Raw genomic sequence first — 14,877 nt, forward strand, 5'->3', positions numbered from 1 at the left:
TCATGCCGTGAGGCAAGGGCAGCAGGGACCTCATGCCGTGAGGCAAGGGCAGCAGGGACCTCATGCCGTGAGGCAAGGGCAGCAGGGACCTCATGCCGTGAGGCAAGGGCAGCAGGGACCTCATGCCGTGAGGCAAGGGCAGCAGGGACCTCATGCCGTGAGGCAAGGGCAGCAGGGACCTCATGCCGTGAGGCAAGGGCAGCAGGGACCTCATGCCATGAGGCAAGGGCAGCAGGGACCTCATGCCATAAGGCAAGGGCAACATGGCCGGACACCCCTCCTGGGGTCGCTGGGCCGGACACCCCTCCTGGGGTCGCTGGGCCGGACACCCCTCCTGGGGTCGCTGGGCCGGACACCCCTCCTGGGGTCGATGGGCCGGACACCCCTCCTGGGGTCGATGGGCCGGACACCCCTCCTTTCGAAATTTGAGCACCACAGTGGCATAACTGAGCAGAATTTGGCACTATGGCAGAATGAGGAAAGCTCTTTTTATGTTTGCGAGCAGGACATAACTGAATAAAATGTCCCGACCTGCCGCAATAAAAACAGAGCTTCTTATCCCTTCTATGTCTCTTTTCTTCCTCAGAAAGGCTGGGTCGTGGAAAGCTCCAAAACTTGCCTTTGCTTAGGCTTGGAAAACAGCAGCCAGAATTGAGAGCACCAGACTCATCTTTTCCCCTTTTTCCCTGCGTCTCCTTAAAGGGAACAGGTAACCTTACTGAACATTCAGGCAGAGCAGACAGTATCTCTGAAGACAAGATTTGAATACTCTCCAGTTTCTCTCTGAAATCCACCAGCAATGTAGAACTCAAAAACGGCATAAACTTGAGAGGCAGGGAATCTTTCTGAAGTGAAGCCATTTTATGAAATTCAGCTGTACCTCAAAACTCCTGCACACGCTTATTTGGGCAGATCATTCTGTAACGATTACTAGGGTTCTCTGTGTGTGCATACTTGAAATGAGGTCAGCTGAAGCCAGGTGAGAATTAAGTAAGGTTTATTGTGGAAAAAGTAGCGAAAATATATACAAACAGAAACTGGGTCCTTGGTTTACATGGAACCGAACAGGATATTTCCAAATAAAAGTAATGACTGGTAATAGAAACAAGGAGGAAGGTTATGCTTGAATATTGGTATAATCCAGGTTAAACACAGATGAGAAATAAACATGAAGATATCCGGGTTTAAATCAAGCAGGGGAAAAATAACATACCAAAAACGTAGTAATCAGGCAGGGGTGGAAACAGACTGCAAATAATAGTCCAGGAATGCAGATGCTGAACCGGCAGGGTTAGAAGACTTGAAGCAAGGCACATGAACCAGCAAACTGCAGGGAATGTCTCCAAGATGTAGATAAGGCAGAGTCAGGACAGGAATACTGGAGAGAGCCCAGTCGCACTCCAGACGGAAACACAATGATCTGCACCTAGATGCTGGTGAGCTGGAGTTAAATAGCAGCACCAGGTGTTGGGCCCCAGGTGCTCACAATCAGGTAATTACCCTGCAGAGACAGTGTACAACTGCCATTCGGACCTGAGGCAGCAAGTGAGACCTCTAGAGGCAGGAATGAGAATGCAAGGCAAAACAAACAGACTGTAACGATTTCTAGGGTTCTCTGTGTGTGCGTACTTGAAATGATGTCAGCTGAAGCCAGGTGAAAATTAAGAAAGGTTTATTGTGGAAAAAGTGGTAGTAAAAATATATATAAACTGGATCCTTGATTACATGGAACCAAACACGATAATTCCAGATAATAGTTATGGCAGGTAAAATAAACAAGGAGGAAGGTTATGCTTGAATATTGGTATATTTCAGGTTAAACATAGATGAGAAATCAACATGAAGATATCTGGGTTTAAATCAAGCAGGGGAAAAATAACATACCAAAAACGGAGTAATCAGGCAGGAAGGGAAATAAACTGCAAATAAAAGTCCAGGAATGCAGATGCTGAACCGGCAGGGTTAGAAGTCCTGAAGCAAGACACATGAACCAGCAAACTGCAGGGAAGTCTCCAAGATGTAGATAAGGCAGAAACTGGACAGGATTACTGGAGAGAGCCCAGTCGCACTCCAGACGGAACCACAATGATCTGCACCTAGATGCTGGTGAGCTGGAGTTAAATAGCAGTACCAGGTGTTGGCTCCAGCTGCTCACGATCAGGTAATTAACCTGCAAAGACAGTGTGCAACTGCCATTCGGACCTGAGGCAGCAAGTGAGACCCCTAGAGGCAGGAATGAGATAATGCAAGGCAAAACAAACAGACATTCCTAACATTATCCCCCCCTTAAACAGGCGGATTCCAGACGCCTCAAAGTTCACCTTCTCTTCTTTTTTCCTCTTTTCTTTATGGGTTGCCTAAACCTATTTGAAGGTGTCACAAAGACACTATTAGGCAATACAGGTCCATCAATAACGAGTCTAGGATCATCCAGAAGCTCGCTCTCAGAGTCGGAGCCACAACCCAGCAGTAGAACTGACCTCTTATTTTCTTGGATGGAATCAAGAGCGGATGGTAAATTTGTAGATGCTAAACTTGCCGAGCAATCTGCGTGAACACCTAGAGATACCTGCCCATATCTGAAAAACTGAGGGTGCTCCCCAGACTGCAAAGGCAGGTTCTCAGGCGGGCACACCTTAACAGACTCATCTAGGAGAGTGAGGACAGTTGGTGGACTGAATATTTCGGTCACAGCCTTGAGGAAAGCGGGCAAATCTTGTAAAACTGGATCTTCCTTATCTATAAGACCATTTACCCACTTCAAGGCCCTCCCTCTGAACCTCATACATAGGTTAGCAATGATATCAATAGGGGACAAGTCATCAAAACTCAGATAATATCTGAAGAGAGCTAAACAGTGAGAGATATTTCCATAAAAGTAAGGCAGTTCCTCAACGACTTGGGTTTCCAAATTAGATTTTACATCAGGGAGGATAGACAACTGTGGCCTCTCAGACAAGACGGACTCTTCTTGCACCTTAGACAGAGAAGTCTCAGATGACCTCGGCTGGGCAGATACCTCGGGCAAATCTTGGATCTCGGGCATGGCAGGCACCTCTATCTGGTGCTGGGCAGGCGGAACCCCCTCCTGGGGCTGGGCAGGCGGAACCCCCTCCTGGGGCTGGGCAGGCGGAACCCCCTCCTGGGGCTGGGCAGGCAGAACCCCCTCCTGGGGCTGGGCAGGCAGAGCCCCCTCCTGGGGCTGGGCAGGCAGAGCCCCCTCCTGGGGCTGGACAGGCCTTGGCCGGACCTCTGGCAAAGCGGGCACCTCTCGGACCTCTGGCAAAGCGAGCACCTCTCGGACCTCTGGCAAAGCGGGCACCTCTCGGACCTCTGGCAAAGCGGGCACCTCTCGGACCTCTGGCAAAGCGGGCACCTCTCGGACCTCTGGCAAAGCGGGCACCTCTCGGACCTCTGGCAAAGCGGGCACCTCTCGGACCTCTGGCAAAGCGGACTTGGATGACTGAGTGACCCGTGAGACAAGGGCAACAGGGACCTCATGCCGTGAGACAAGGGCAACAGGGACCACATGCCGTGAGGCAAGGGCAACAGGGACCACATGCCGTGAGGCAAGGGCAGCAGGGACCTCATGCCGTGAGGCAAGGGCAGCAGGGACCTCATGCCGTGAGGCAAGGGCAGCAGGGACCTCATGCCGTGAGGCAAGGGCAGCAGGGACCTCATGCCGTGAGGCAAGGGCAGCAGGGACCTCATGCCGTGAGGCAAGGGCAGCAGGGACCTCATGCCGTGAGGCAAGGGCAGCAGGGACCTCATGCCGTGAGGCAAGGGCAGCAGGGACCCCATGCCCAAAGGCAAGGGCAGCAGGGACCTCATGCCCAAAGGCAAGGGCAGCAGGGACCTCATGCCCAAAGGCAAGGGCAGCAGGGACCTCATGCCCAAAGGCAAGGGCAGCAGGGACCACATGCCCAAAGGCAAGGGCAGCAGGGACCTCATGCCCAAAGGCAAGGGCAGCAGGGACCTCATGCCCAAAGGCAAGGGCAGCATGGACAGACACCCCTCCTGGGGTCGCTGGGCCGGACACCCCTCCTGGGGTCGCTGGGCCGGACACCCCTCCTGGGGTCGCTGGGCCGGACACCCCTCCTGGGGTCGCTGGGCCGGACACCCCTCCTGGGGTCGCTGGGCCGGACCCCCCTCCTGGGGTCGCTGGGCCGGACACCCCTCCTGGGGTCGCTGGGCCGGACACCCCTCCTGGGGTCGCTGGGCCGGACACCCCTCCTGGGGTCGCTGGGCCGGACCCCCCTCCTGGGGTCGCTGGGCCGGACACCCCTCCTGGGGTCGCTGGGCCGGACACCCCTCCTGGGGTCGCTGGGCCGGACACCCCTCCTGGGGTCGCTTGGCCGGACACCCCTCCTGGGGTCGCTTGGCCGGACACCCCTCCTTTCGAAATTTGAGCACCACAGTGGCATAACTGAGCAGAATTTGGCACTATGGCAGAATGAGGAAAGCTCTTTTTATGTTTGCGAGCAGGACATAACTGAATAAAATGTCCCGACCTGCCGCAATAAAAACAGAGCTTCTTATCCCTTCTATGTCTCCTTTCTTCCTCAGAGAGGCTGGGTCGTGGAAAGCTCCAAAACTTGCCTTTGCTTATGCTAGGAAAACAGCAGCCAGAATTGAGAGCACCAGACTGATCTTTTCCCCTTTTTCCCTGCGTCTCCTTAAAGGGAACAGGTAATCTTACTGAACCTTCAGACAGAGCAGACAGTATCTCTGAAGACAGGATTTGAATACCCTCCAGTTTCTCTCTGAAATCCACCAGCAATGTAGAACTCAAAAACGGCAAAAACTTGAGAGGCAGGGAATCTTTCTGAAGTGAAGCCATTTTATGAGATTCAGCTGTACAACAAAACTCCTGCACACGTTTATTTGGGCAGATCATTCTGTAACGATTTCTAGGGTTCTCTGTGTGTGCGTACTTGAAATGATGTCAGCTGAAGCCAGGTGAAAATTAAGTAAGGTTTATTGTGGAAAAAGTGGTAGTAAAAATATATATATATATATAAACTGGATCCTTGATTACATGGAACCAAACACGATAATTCCAGATAATAGTTATGGCAGGTAAAATAAACAAGGAGGAAGGTTATGCTTGAATATTGGTATATTTCAGGTTAAACATAGATGAGAAATCAACATGAAGATATCCGGGTTTAAATCAAGCAGGGGAAAAATAACATACCAAAAACGGAGTAATCAGGCAGGAAGGGAAATAAACTGCAAATAAAAGTCCAGGAATGCAGATGCTGAACCGGCAGGGTTAGAAGTCCTGAAGCAAGACACATGAACCAGCAAACTGCAGGGAAGTCTCCAAGATGTAGATAAGGCAGAAACTGGACAGGATTACTGGAGAGAGCCCAGTCGCACTCCAGACGGAACCACAATGATCTGCACCTAGATGCTGGTGAGCTGGAGTTAAATAGCAGTACCAGGTGTTGGCTCCAGCTGCTCACGATCAGGTAATTAACCTGCAAAGACAGTGTGCAACTGCCATTCGGACCTGAGGCAGCAAGTGAGACCCCTAGAGGCAGGAATGAGATAATGCAAGGCAAAACAAACAGACATTCCTAACACAGACATTCCTAACACCCAGTACACATCCAGCACCTGATTGTTTCCAGCAGTTAACCACCGCTTGGCTGTGTTCACCTGCAACTTACACCTTATAACTTCAATAACCATTATTCTGTTGTTATTCCTGTGCACTTCCAGTCCAGCAGTCTTTGGTCAGCATATCTTGCCAAAGTCTATCTGCAGTTACCATTTCCGTGTCTAGTCTACTTACAATTAACTCTTACCTGCCGGCTGCTACACTCCAGGTTATTACTTTGTGGTCTCCAGCCTTTTGTGTGAATCCCTACTGCTAGAGGTTTAAGTACTGGTGGCTCATACAGCTCTAAGTGAACAGGAGCAGCTGTTATTGGCAGAAAACACTCACCGGCTCTAGGGGTCTCACACACATACTGTAGCACTGGAGTTCCCTAACAGTATAAAGTGCAGACCCGAGTCTATAAATATGGCTTTGCTGTGTCCAAGGGTTGCTTGGCCATTTTACACTGTGGCTGCCGGTAGAGGTCCTTCAGATACCTCTCTGGCCTAATTTTCTATATTATAGCCAATAAGTTACAATGAACAATGGCATCTAAAGATGACATTAGTTATCAAGGTCACACTTCTGACGTTTGATACATTATGGTTGATCATAGCCACGGAAATCTATGGGGACTGCTGTGCACAGGGACCGTGACAGATATCTCCGGTATCTTTTTTTTCTTTCCGTCAAGTATTTTTATTTAAAAAAAAAAGTATAAGCAATATACAACTTATGTAGTGAAATATACAGACAATAATACAATGTCATGTGACATAAAAATAGTTAGGCATATCAAAATAACATTCACTATATAAATGTCACACATCATGGTCTTAGAATTGTTTATCCTGTCCGATGATGTCATATCATAGTGTCCTGCACTTCTTCTGGTCATTGGCCGCATCCCTGAGCATCTGCATCTCCATTGTATACAACATCTTGGGGTAAATTTACTAAGGTGGTAGATTTTTTAGAACTGGTGATGTTGCCCATGGCAACCAATCAGATTCTACTTACCATTTATCTAGCTGCTTCTAGCAGATAATAGATATAATCTGATTGGTTGCTATTGGCAACAATACTAGTTCTAAAAATCTCCCACCTTAGTAAATTTCCCCCCTTGTCTCCATGGACATGGCCATAATGGATTTGGTCAGGTGAACACTCCAGTCCAATCACATGACCAATGCTACTGAGAGCGCTCTATTTAAACCAGTCCAAGAATAACTCACTTCTTAGTAAGAGGATTATCCCTGGCTCCGGACTTCAGTTGTTTCATGCTCTGTTCCTGTTAACCTGCAAGCGCTCCTGTGTTTGCCCGCAAGTGCTCCTATATTTGATACAGCAAAGTAAAGATGTATGAGCTGAGGACACATCTGTATGTCTATAGTTGAAAGAAGCAAATCTTTCATGGCCATATAATAATCAGGTCTAGAATATCAATCTTTAAGAGTAGGGGGATGTTGATTTCTACAGCGAGATCTCCGATATCTGCTGCAGACCCTAATCATACATATGAGGGATCCTAATGCGGTAAACCTAGTCATTGTGGCCCTGTCCCCACTCTGCAAAGTAGCAATTTGAAGCATTATACAGCGGTGGGTGGAGCTAGGTTGACGCAATATAAAGCAAATCATGTCATCCAACCTCCCAGCCACCCACTGGAGTGCACCTCCAAATTTGTGCTCTCACAATTAGCATTGATAATGCATTGCATTCTGTAATTTGCATCCATACACTTTCTGGGCATGCACAGGGCAAAAATGCATATAATGCAACACCAATTGGTGCAGTGCTCACTCAGCAGCAGCCACTGGGCCTTCAAGACAACAGGGTCAGCACAATGACTGGGTGCCAAACAGTTGAAGAAAATTAGTTAGATGATGTTTTGCTGGACTGATCATATTCCGATTATTTTAACAGATTACCTGTCCTTTCCATTATCTTTCAGAATTAGTAAAATTAAGAAAACATACAGTGGCCAAGACCGAAAGGTTGAAGCTTTAAGAGGTGAGTTATATTTAGATTACTAGAGATAGGGTCATACCTCATTCAGCCAAAAATGTATTTGAATTTAATTTAAATTACAATTTTAGAGACTTTTCTTAACTCATATTTTCACAGATTTAAATTACACAACATTTATTCATTGTTGCATATTTTCTGCTGTGTGATCTCATATGGTATAAAATCTAAAAAGCTCCACCCTTGTTGATCATGTCATTTAATGTTAGTGTTGCAGAATAGTATAACAGAAATCAATAAATTGTGCTGTCTTTGTGTCATTAAACCATAAGCGGTTATGTGCTGTAATAAAGAGCATATGTTGTGTATTTTTACATTAGGACTTGATTTTGACATCTATGAAGGCCAGATTACAGCTTTACTGGGCCACAGTGGAGCAGGAAAAACAACACTTCTTAATATACTGAGTGGAATGTGTATGTCTACATCCGGTAAGACATTTTCTGAAAAATACTTTACTAACTAGAGATTACTGTCAAATGATCACACACTGCCAATGTCAGACACAGTGGAGCAGTTTTTTTCTTCTGCGCATGCGTCTGTGTCACCCTGCAGATGCAGCCAGACAGCATGCGCACACAGAATCGGAGCTGCGATTGAGGGGCATGGGAGGTGCACGGTCTCACAAATGTGTTGCAAATGTAGTGGCCATTCCTGGGTGGTAGCAGGGAGCTGGCTTAGTGGATGCACAGAGATGGTCCTTCTTATGAGCATTATGAGAATGTCGTGTGTCTCCCATAAAGCAGTTGCTAGGCTTTATATCGGGGCAGAGAAACTTCACCTTCCATATGGCTGGTGGATGTTTCGTCTAAAGACGCACCAATCGGTATTTCAGCCTCTGCGAACTCTGACAGTGGTGCCTCAGTCCTTACACATTTGTACACATGGATGTATACACCAGGGAAGGACTTTGTATCTGCATTTGCATAAAGTTGTAGTTGAGCGAGAGCGCCAAAAAGATGCAGACACAAACACAGGTGGGTCCGACTAAGAATCAGCCCCAGAGATGGCAACAGAAATAAATACACTATGAATACTATGGGTTCTATTCATTAAGCTCAATGGGCCGTTACAGATGCAGAAACATTAGTTTGAGTAATAGGCCCATTCATTATTTAAACACACAAATAACAGCGCTTATTAAAATAGTGTGTGCTTTTAATTAGCAAATTTAAAAAAGAAAAAACATTTATCACATTTCATAATAAATCTTATCACAGCCACCGGTATAAATCCTGCAGGACAGCACAAGTCAATGCAAAAAGAAGAGTCCGTAGTTCAATACTAATGTTTACTGCGCAAACAAAGTTATTTAATCAGTCCATTGACTCCTTCCAGGTTGTAAAGTCATATGCAGAGTAAGGGCAGTGGTTAGTGCCACTAGTATTAGCTAATTGATTAGTTGCTAGCAACAATTAGAAGCAGTGTTAGTCAATTAATACTAGTGATGTGCACCGGAAATTTTTCGGGTTTTGGTTTTGGATTCGGTTCCGCGGCCGTGTTTTGGATTCGGACGCGTTATTGCAAAATCTCCCTGAAAATGTTTTGTCGGATTCGGGTGTGTTTTGGATTAGGGTGTTTTTTTTACAAAAAACCCTCAAAAACAGTTTAAATCATAGAATTTGGGGATAATTTTGATCCCATAGTATTATTAACCTCAATAACCATAATTTACACTCATTGTCAGTCTATTCTGAACACCTCACACCTCACAATATTATTTTTAGTACTAAAATTTGCACCGAGGTCGCTGGATGGCTAAGCTAAGCGACACAAGTGGCTGACACAAACACCTGGCCCATCTAGGAGTGGCACTGCAGTGTCAGACAGGATGGCACTTCAAAAAAATAGTCCCCAAACAGCACATGGTGCAAAGAAAAAAAGAGGCACACCAAGGTCGCTGTGTGACTAAGCTAAGCGACACAAGTGGCCGACACAAACACCTGGCCCATCTAGGAGTGGCACTGCAGTGTCAGACAGGATGGCACATCAAAAAAATAGTCCCCAAACAGCACATGATGCAAAGAAAAAAAGAGGCGCAATGAGGTAGCTGTGTGACTAAGCTAAGCGACCCAAGTGGCCGACACAACACCTGGCCCATCTAGGAGTGGCACTGCAGTGTCGGGCAGGATGGCACTTCAAAAAAATAGTCCCCAAACAGCACATGATGCAAAGAAAAAAAGAGGTGCAATGAGGTAGCTGTGTGACTAATCTAAGCGACCCAAGTGGCCGACGCAAACACCTGGCCAATCTAGGAGTGGCACTGCAGTGTCAGACAGGATGGCACTTCAAAAAAAATTGTCCCCAAACAGCACATGATGCAAAGAAAAATGAAAGAAAAGAGAAGTGCAAGATGGAATTGTCCTTGGGCCCTCCCACCCGCTCTTATGTTGTATAAACAGGACATGCACACTTTAACGAACCCATCATTTCAGCGACAGGGTCTGCCACACGACTGTGACTGAAATGACTGGTTGGTTTGGGCCCCCACCAAAAAAGAAGCAATCAATCTCTCCTTGCACAAACTGGCTCTACAGAGGCAAGATGTCCACCTCATCTTCATCCTCCGATTCCTCACCCCTTTCACTGTGTACATCCCCCTCCTCACAGATTATTAATTCGTCCCCACTGGAATCCACCATCTCAGATCCCTGTGTACTTTCTGGTGGCAATTGCTGGTGAATGTCTCCACGGAGAAATTGATTATAATTAATTTTGATGAACATCAACTTCTCCACATTTTCTGGAAGTAACCTCGTACGCTGATTGCTGACAAGGTGAGCGGCTGCACTAAACACTCTTTCGGAGTACACACTGGAGGGAGGGCAACTTAGGTAGAATAAAGCCAGTTTGTGCAAGGGCCTCCAAATTGCCTCTTTTTCCTCCCAGTATACGTACGGACTGTCTGACGTGCCTACTTGGATGCGGTCACTCATATAATCCTCCACCATTCTTTCAATGGCGACAGAATCATATGCAGTGACAGTAGACGACATGTCAGTAATCGTTGCCAGGTCCTTTAGTCCGGACCAGATGTCAGCACTCGCTCCAGACTGCCCTGCATCACCGCCAGCGGGTGGGCTCGGAATTCTTAGCCTTTTCCTCGCACCCCCAGTTGCGGGAGAATGTGAAGGAGGAGCTGTTGACGGGTCACGTTCCGCTTGACTTGACAATTTTCTCACCAGCAGGTCTTTGAACCTCTGCAGACTTGTGTCTTCCGGAAAGAGAGATACAACATAGGTTTTAAATCTAGGATCGAGCACGGTGGCCAAAATGTAGTGTTCTGATTTCAAAAGATTGACCACCCATGAATCCTGGTAAAGCGAATTAAGGGCTCCATCCACAAGTCCCACATGCCTAGCAGAATCACTCTGTTTTAGCTCCTCCTTCAATGTCTCCAGCTTCTTCTGCAAAAGCCTGATGAGGGGAATGACCTGACTCAGGCTGGCAGTGTCTGAACTGACTTCACGTGTGGCAAGTTGAAAGGGTTGCAGAACCTTGCACAACGTTAAAATCATTCTCCACTGCGCCTGAGTCAGGTGCATTCCTCCTCCTTTGCCTATATCGTGGGCAGATGTATAGGCTTGAATGGCCTTTTGCTGCTCCTCCATCCTCTGAAGCATATAGAGGGTTGAATTCCACCTCGAACTTACCACCTCTTGCTTCAGATGATGGCAGGGCAGGTTCAGGAATGTTTGGTGGTGCTCCAGTCTTCGGCACGCGGTGGCTGAATGCCGAAAGTGGCCCGCAATTCTTCGGGCTACCGACAGCATCTCTTGCACGCCCCTGTCATTTTTTAAATAATTCTGCACCACCAAATTCAATGTATGTGCAAAACATGGGACGTGCTGGAATTTGCCCAGATGTAATGCACGCACAATATTCGTGGCATTGTCCGATGTCACAAATCCCCAGGAGAGTCCAATTGGGGTAAGCCATTCTGCAATGATGTTCCTCAGTTTCCGTAAGAGGTTGTGTGCCTCTTATGGAAAGGGGTGATACAAAGCGTAGCCTGCCTAGGAACGAGTTGGCGTTTACGAGATGCTGCTACTGGTGCCGCCACTGCTGTTCTTGCTGCGGGAGGCAATACATCTACCCAGTGGGCTGTCACAGTCATATAGTCCTGAGTCTGCCCTGCTCCACTTGTCCACATGTCCGTGGTTAAGTGGACATTGGGTACAACTGCATTTTTTAGGACACTGGTGAGTCTTTTTCTGAGGTCTGTGTACATTTTCGGTATCGCCTGCCTAGAGAAATGGAACCTAGATGGTATTTGGTACCGGGGACACAGTACCTCAATCAAGTCTATAGTTGGCTCTGAATTAACGATGGATACCGGAACCACGTTTCTCACCACCCAGGCTGACAAGACCTGAGTTATCCGCTTTGCAGCAGGATGACTGCTGTGATATTTCATCTTCCTCTCAAAGGACTGTTGGACAGTCAATTGCTTACTGGAAGTAGTACAAGTGGTCTTCCGACTTCCCTTCTGGGATGACAATCAACTCCCAGCAGCAACAACAGCAGCGCCAGCAGCAGTAGGCGTTACACTCAAGGATGCATCGGAGGAATCCCAGGCAGGAGAGGACTCATCAGACTTGCCAGTGACCTGGCCTGCAGGACTATTGGCTGTCCTGTGTAAGGTGGAAATTGACTCTGAGGGAGTTGGTGGTATGGTTTGCAGGAGCTTGGTTACAAGAGGAAGGGATTTAGTGGTCAATGGACTGCTTCCGCTGTCATCCAAAGTTTTTGAACTTGTCACTGACTTATGATGAATGCGCTGCAGGTGACGTATAAGGGAGGATGTTCCGAGGTGGTTAACGTCCTTACCCCTACTTATTACAGCTTGACAAAGGCAACACACGGCTTGACACCTGTTGTCCGCATTTGTGTTGAAATAATTCCACTCCGAAGAGCTGATTTTTTTTGTATTTTGACCAGGCATGTCAATGGCCATATTCGTCCCACGGACAACAGGTGTCTCCCCGGGTGCCTGACTTAAACAAACCACCTCACCATCAGAATCTTCCTTGTCAATTTCCTCCCCAGCGCCAGCAACACCCATATCCTCATCCTGGTGTACTTCAACAGTGACATCTTCAATTTGACTATCAGGAACTGGACTGCGGGTGCTCCTTCCAGCACTTGCAGGGGGCGTGCAAATGGTGGAAGGCGCAAGCTCTTCCCGTCCAGTGTTGGGAAGGTCAGGCATCGCAACCGACACAATTGGACTCTCCTTGGGGATTTGTGATTTAGAAGAACGCACAGTTCTTTGCTGTGCTTTTGCCAGCTTAAGTCTTTTCATTTTTCTAGCGAGAGGATGAGTGCTTCCATCCTCATGTGAATCTGAACCACTAGCCATGAACATAGGCCAGGGCCTCAGCTGTTCCTTGCCACTCCGTGTCATAAATGGCATATTGGCAAGTTTACGCTTCTCATCAGTCGCTTTCAATTTTAATTTTTGGGTCATTTTACTGAACTTTTGTTTTTTGCATTTTACATGCTCTCTACTATGACATTGGGCATCAGCCTTGGCAGACGACGTTCATGGCATTTCATCGTCTCGGCCATGACTAGTGGCAGCAGCTTCAGCACGAGGTGGAAGTGGATCTTGATCTTTCCCTATTTTAACTTCCACATTTTTGTTCTCCATTTTTTAATGTGTGGAATTATATGCCAGTATCAATAGCAATGGCCAACTACTACATATACTGCAAACAACTTAAATGCACCACAGATATGGATGGATAGTATACTTGACGACACAGAGATTGGTACAGCAGTGGCATACTGTACCGTAATGCTATATATTATATACTGGTGGTCAGCAAACTGTGCAAAACTGAAATGCACCACAGGTATAGATGGATAGTATACTTGACGACACAGAGGTAGGTACAGCAGTGGCCTACTGTACCGTACTGCTATATATTATATAATGGTGGTCAGCAAACTGTGCAAAACTGAAATGCACCACAGGTATGGATGGATAGTATACTTGACGACACAGAGGTAGGTACAGCAGTGGCCTACTGTACCGTACTGCTATATATAATATACTGATGGTCAGCAAACTGTGCAAAACTGAAATGCACCCCAGGTATGGATGGATAGTATACCTGACGACACAGAGGTAGGTAGAGCAGTGGCCTACTGTACCGTACTGCTATATATTATATACTGGTCGTCAGCAAACTGTGCAAAACTGAAATGCACCACAGGTATGGATGGATAGTATACTTGACGACACAGAGGTAGGTACAGCAGTGGCCTACTGTACCGTAATACTATATATTATATACTGGTGGTCAGCAAACTGTGCAAAACTGAAATGCACCACAGGTATGGATGGATAGTATACTTGACGACACAGAGGTAGGTACAGCAGTGGCCTTCTGTACCGTATTCCTATATATTATATACTGGTGGTCAGCAAAATTATGCACTGTACTCCTACTATGTACTGTCTACAATGCAGCACAGATATGGAGTGTTTTTCAGGCAGACAACGTATACTGGTGGTCACTGGTCAGCAAAACTCTGCACTGTACTCCTCCTATATAATATTATACTGTTAGTCCCCAGTCCCCACAATAAAGCAGCACACTGAGCACAGATATGGAGTGTTTTTCAGGCAGACAACGTATACTGGTGGTCACTGTCAGCAAAACTCTGCACTGTACTCCTCCTATATAATACAGCTGCTTCCCAGTCCCCACAATTAAGCAGTGTGAGCACAGATATATGCAGCACACTGAGCACAGATAAGAAGCATTTTTTTTCAGGCAGGGAACGGATAAAACTGGTGGTCACTGATCAGTAAAACTCTGCACTATACTCCTCCTATATTAATATACAGCTGCTCCCCAGTCCCCACAATTCAGATATAAGCAAGCACAAATATTTGCATCAACAATTAATAAACGGAGAGGACGTCAGCCACGTCCTCTCCCTAACATGCACGAGTGAAAATGGCGGTGACGCGCGGCTGCTTATATAGAATACGAATCTCGCGAGAATCCGACAGCGGGATGATGACGTTCGGGCACGCTCCGGTTAACCGAGCCATACGGGAGAATCTGAGTATGCCTCGGACCCGTGTAAAATGGGTGAAGTTCGGGGGGTTCGGTTTCCGAGGAACCGAACCCGCTCATCACTAATTAATACAGCATGCTGTTTTTTATAATATCAAAGCTTTAAAACAAGCAGCAATAGCCCGCACTTATGCCTCAATATAACCTGCT

The 14,877-nt window shown here is 47.0% G+C and overlaps 1 protein-coding gene across 2 annotated transcripts in view; it reads left to right on the plus strand.

The window, feature by feature from the left end:
* The window catches only part of LOC135056124 (ABC-type organic anion transporter ABCA8-like), a 380,977-nt gene that overhangs the window by 151,084 nt on the left and 215,016 nt on the right, over positions 1-14,877 (plus strand). For both annotated transcript variants that reach the window (XM_063960911.1, XM_063960912.1), the window contains exons 11-12: positions 7,560-7,618; positions 7,954-8,064. In XM_063960911.1, coding sequence (XP_063816981.1) covers positions 7,560-7,618; positions 7,954-8,064 — 170 coding nt within the window. The remainder of the gene's footprint in view (positions 1-7,559; positions 7,619-7,953; positions 8,065-14,877) is intronic.

This window comes from Pseudophryne corroboree, chromosome 3 (genome assembly GCF_028390025.1).
Source record: "Pseudophryne corroboree isolate aPseCor3 chromosome 3, aPseCor3.hap2, whole genome shotgun sequence".
NCBI classification, from domain to species: domain Eukaryota; kingdom Metazoa; phylum Chordata; class Amphibia; order Anura; family Myobatrachidae; genus Pseudophryne; species Pseudophryne corroboree.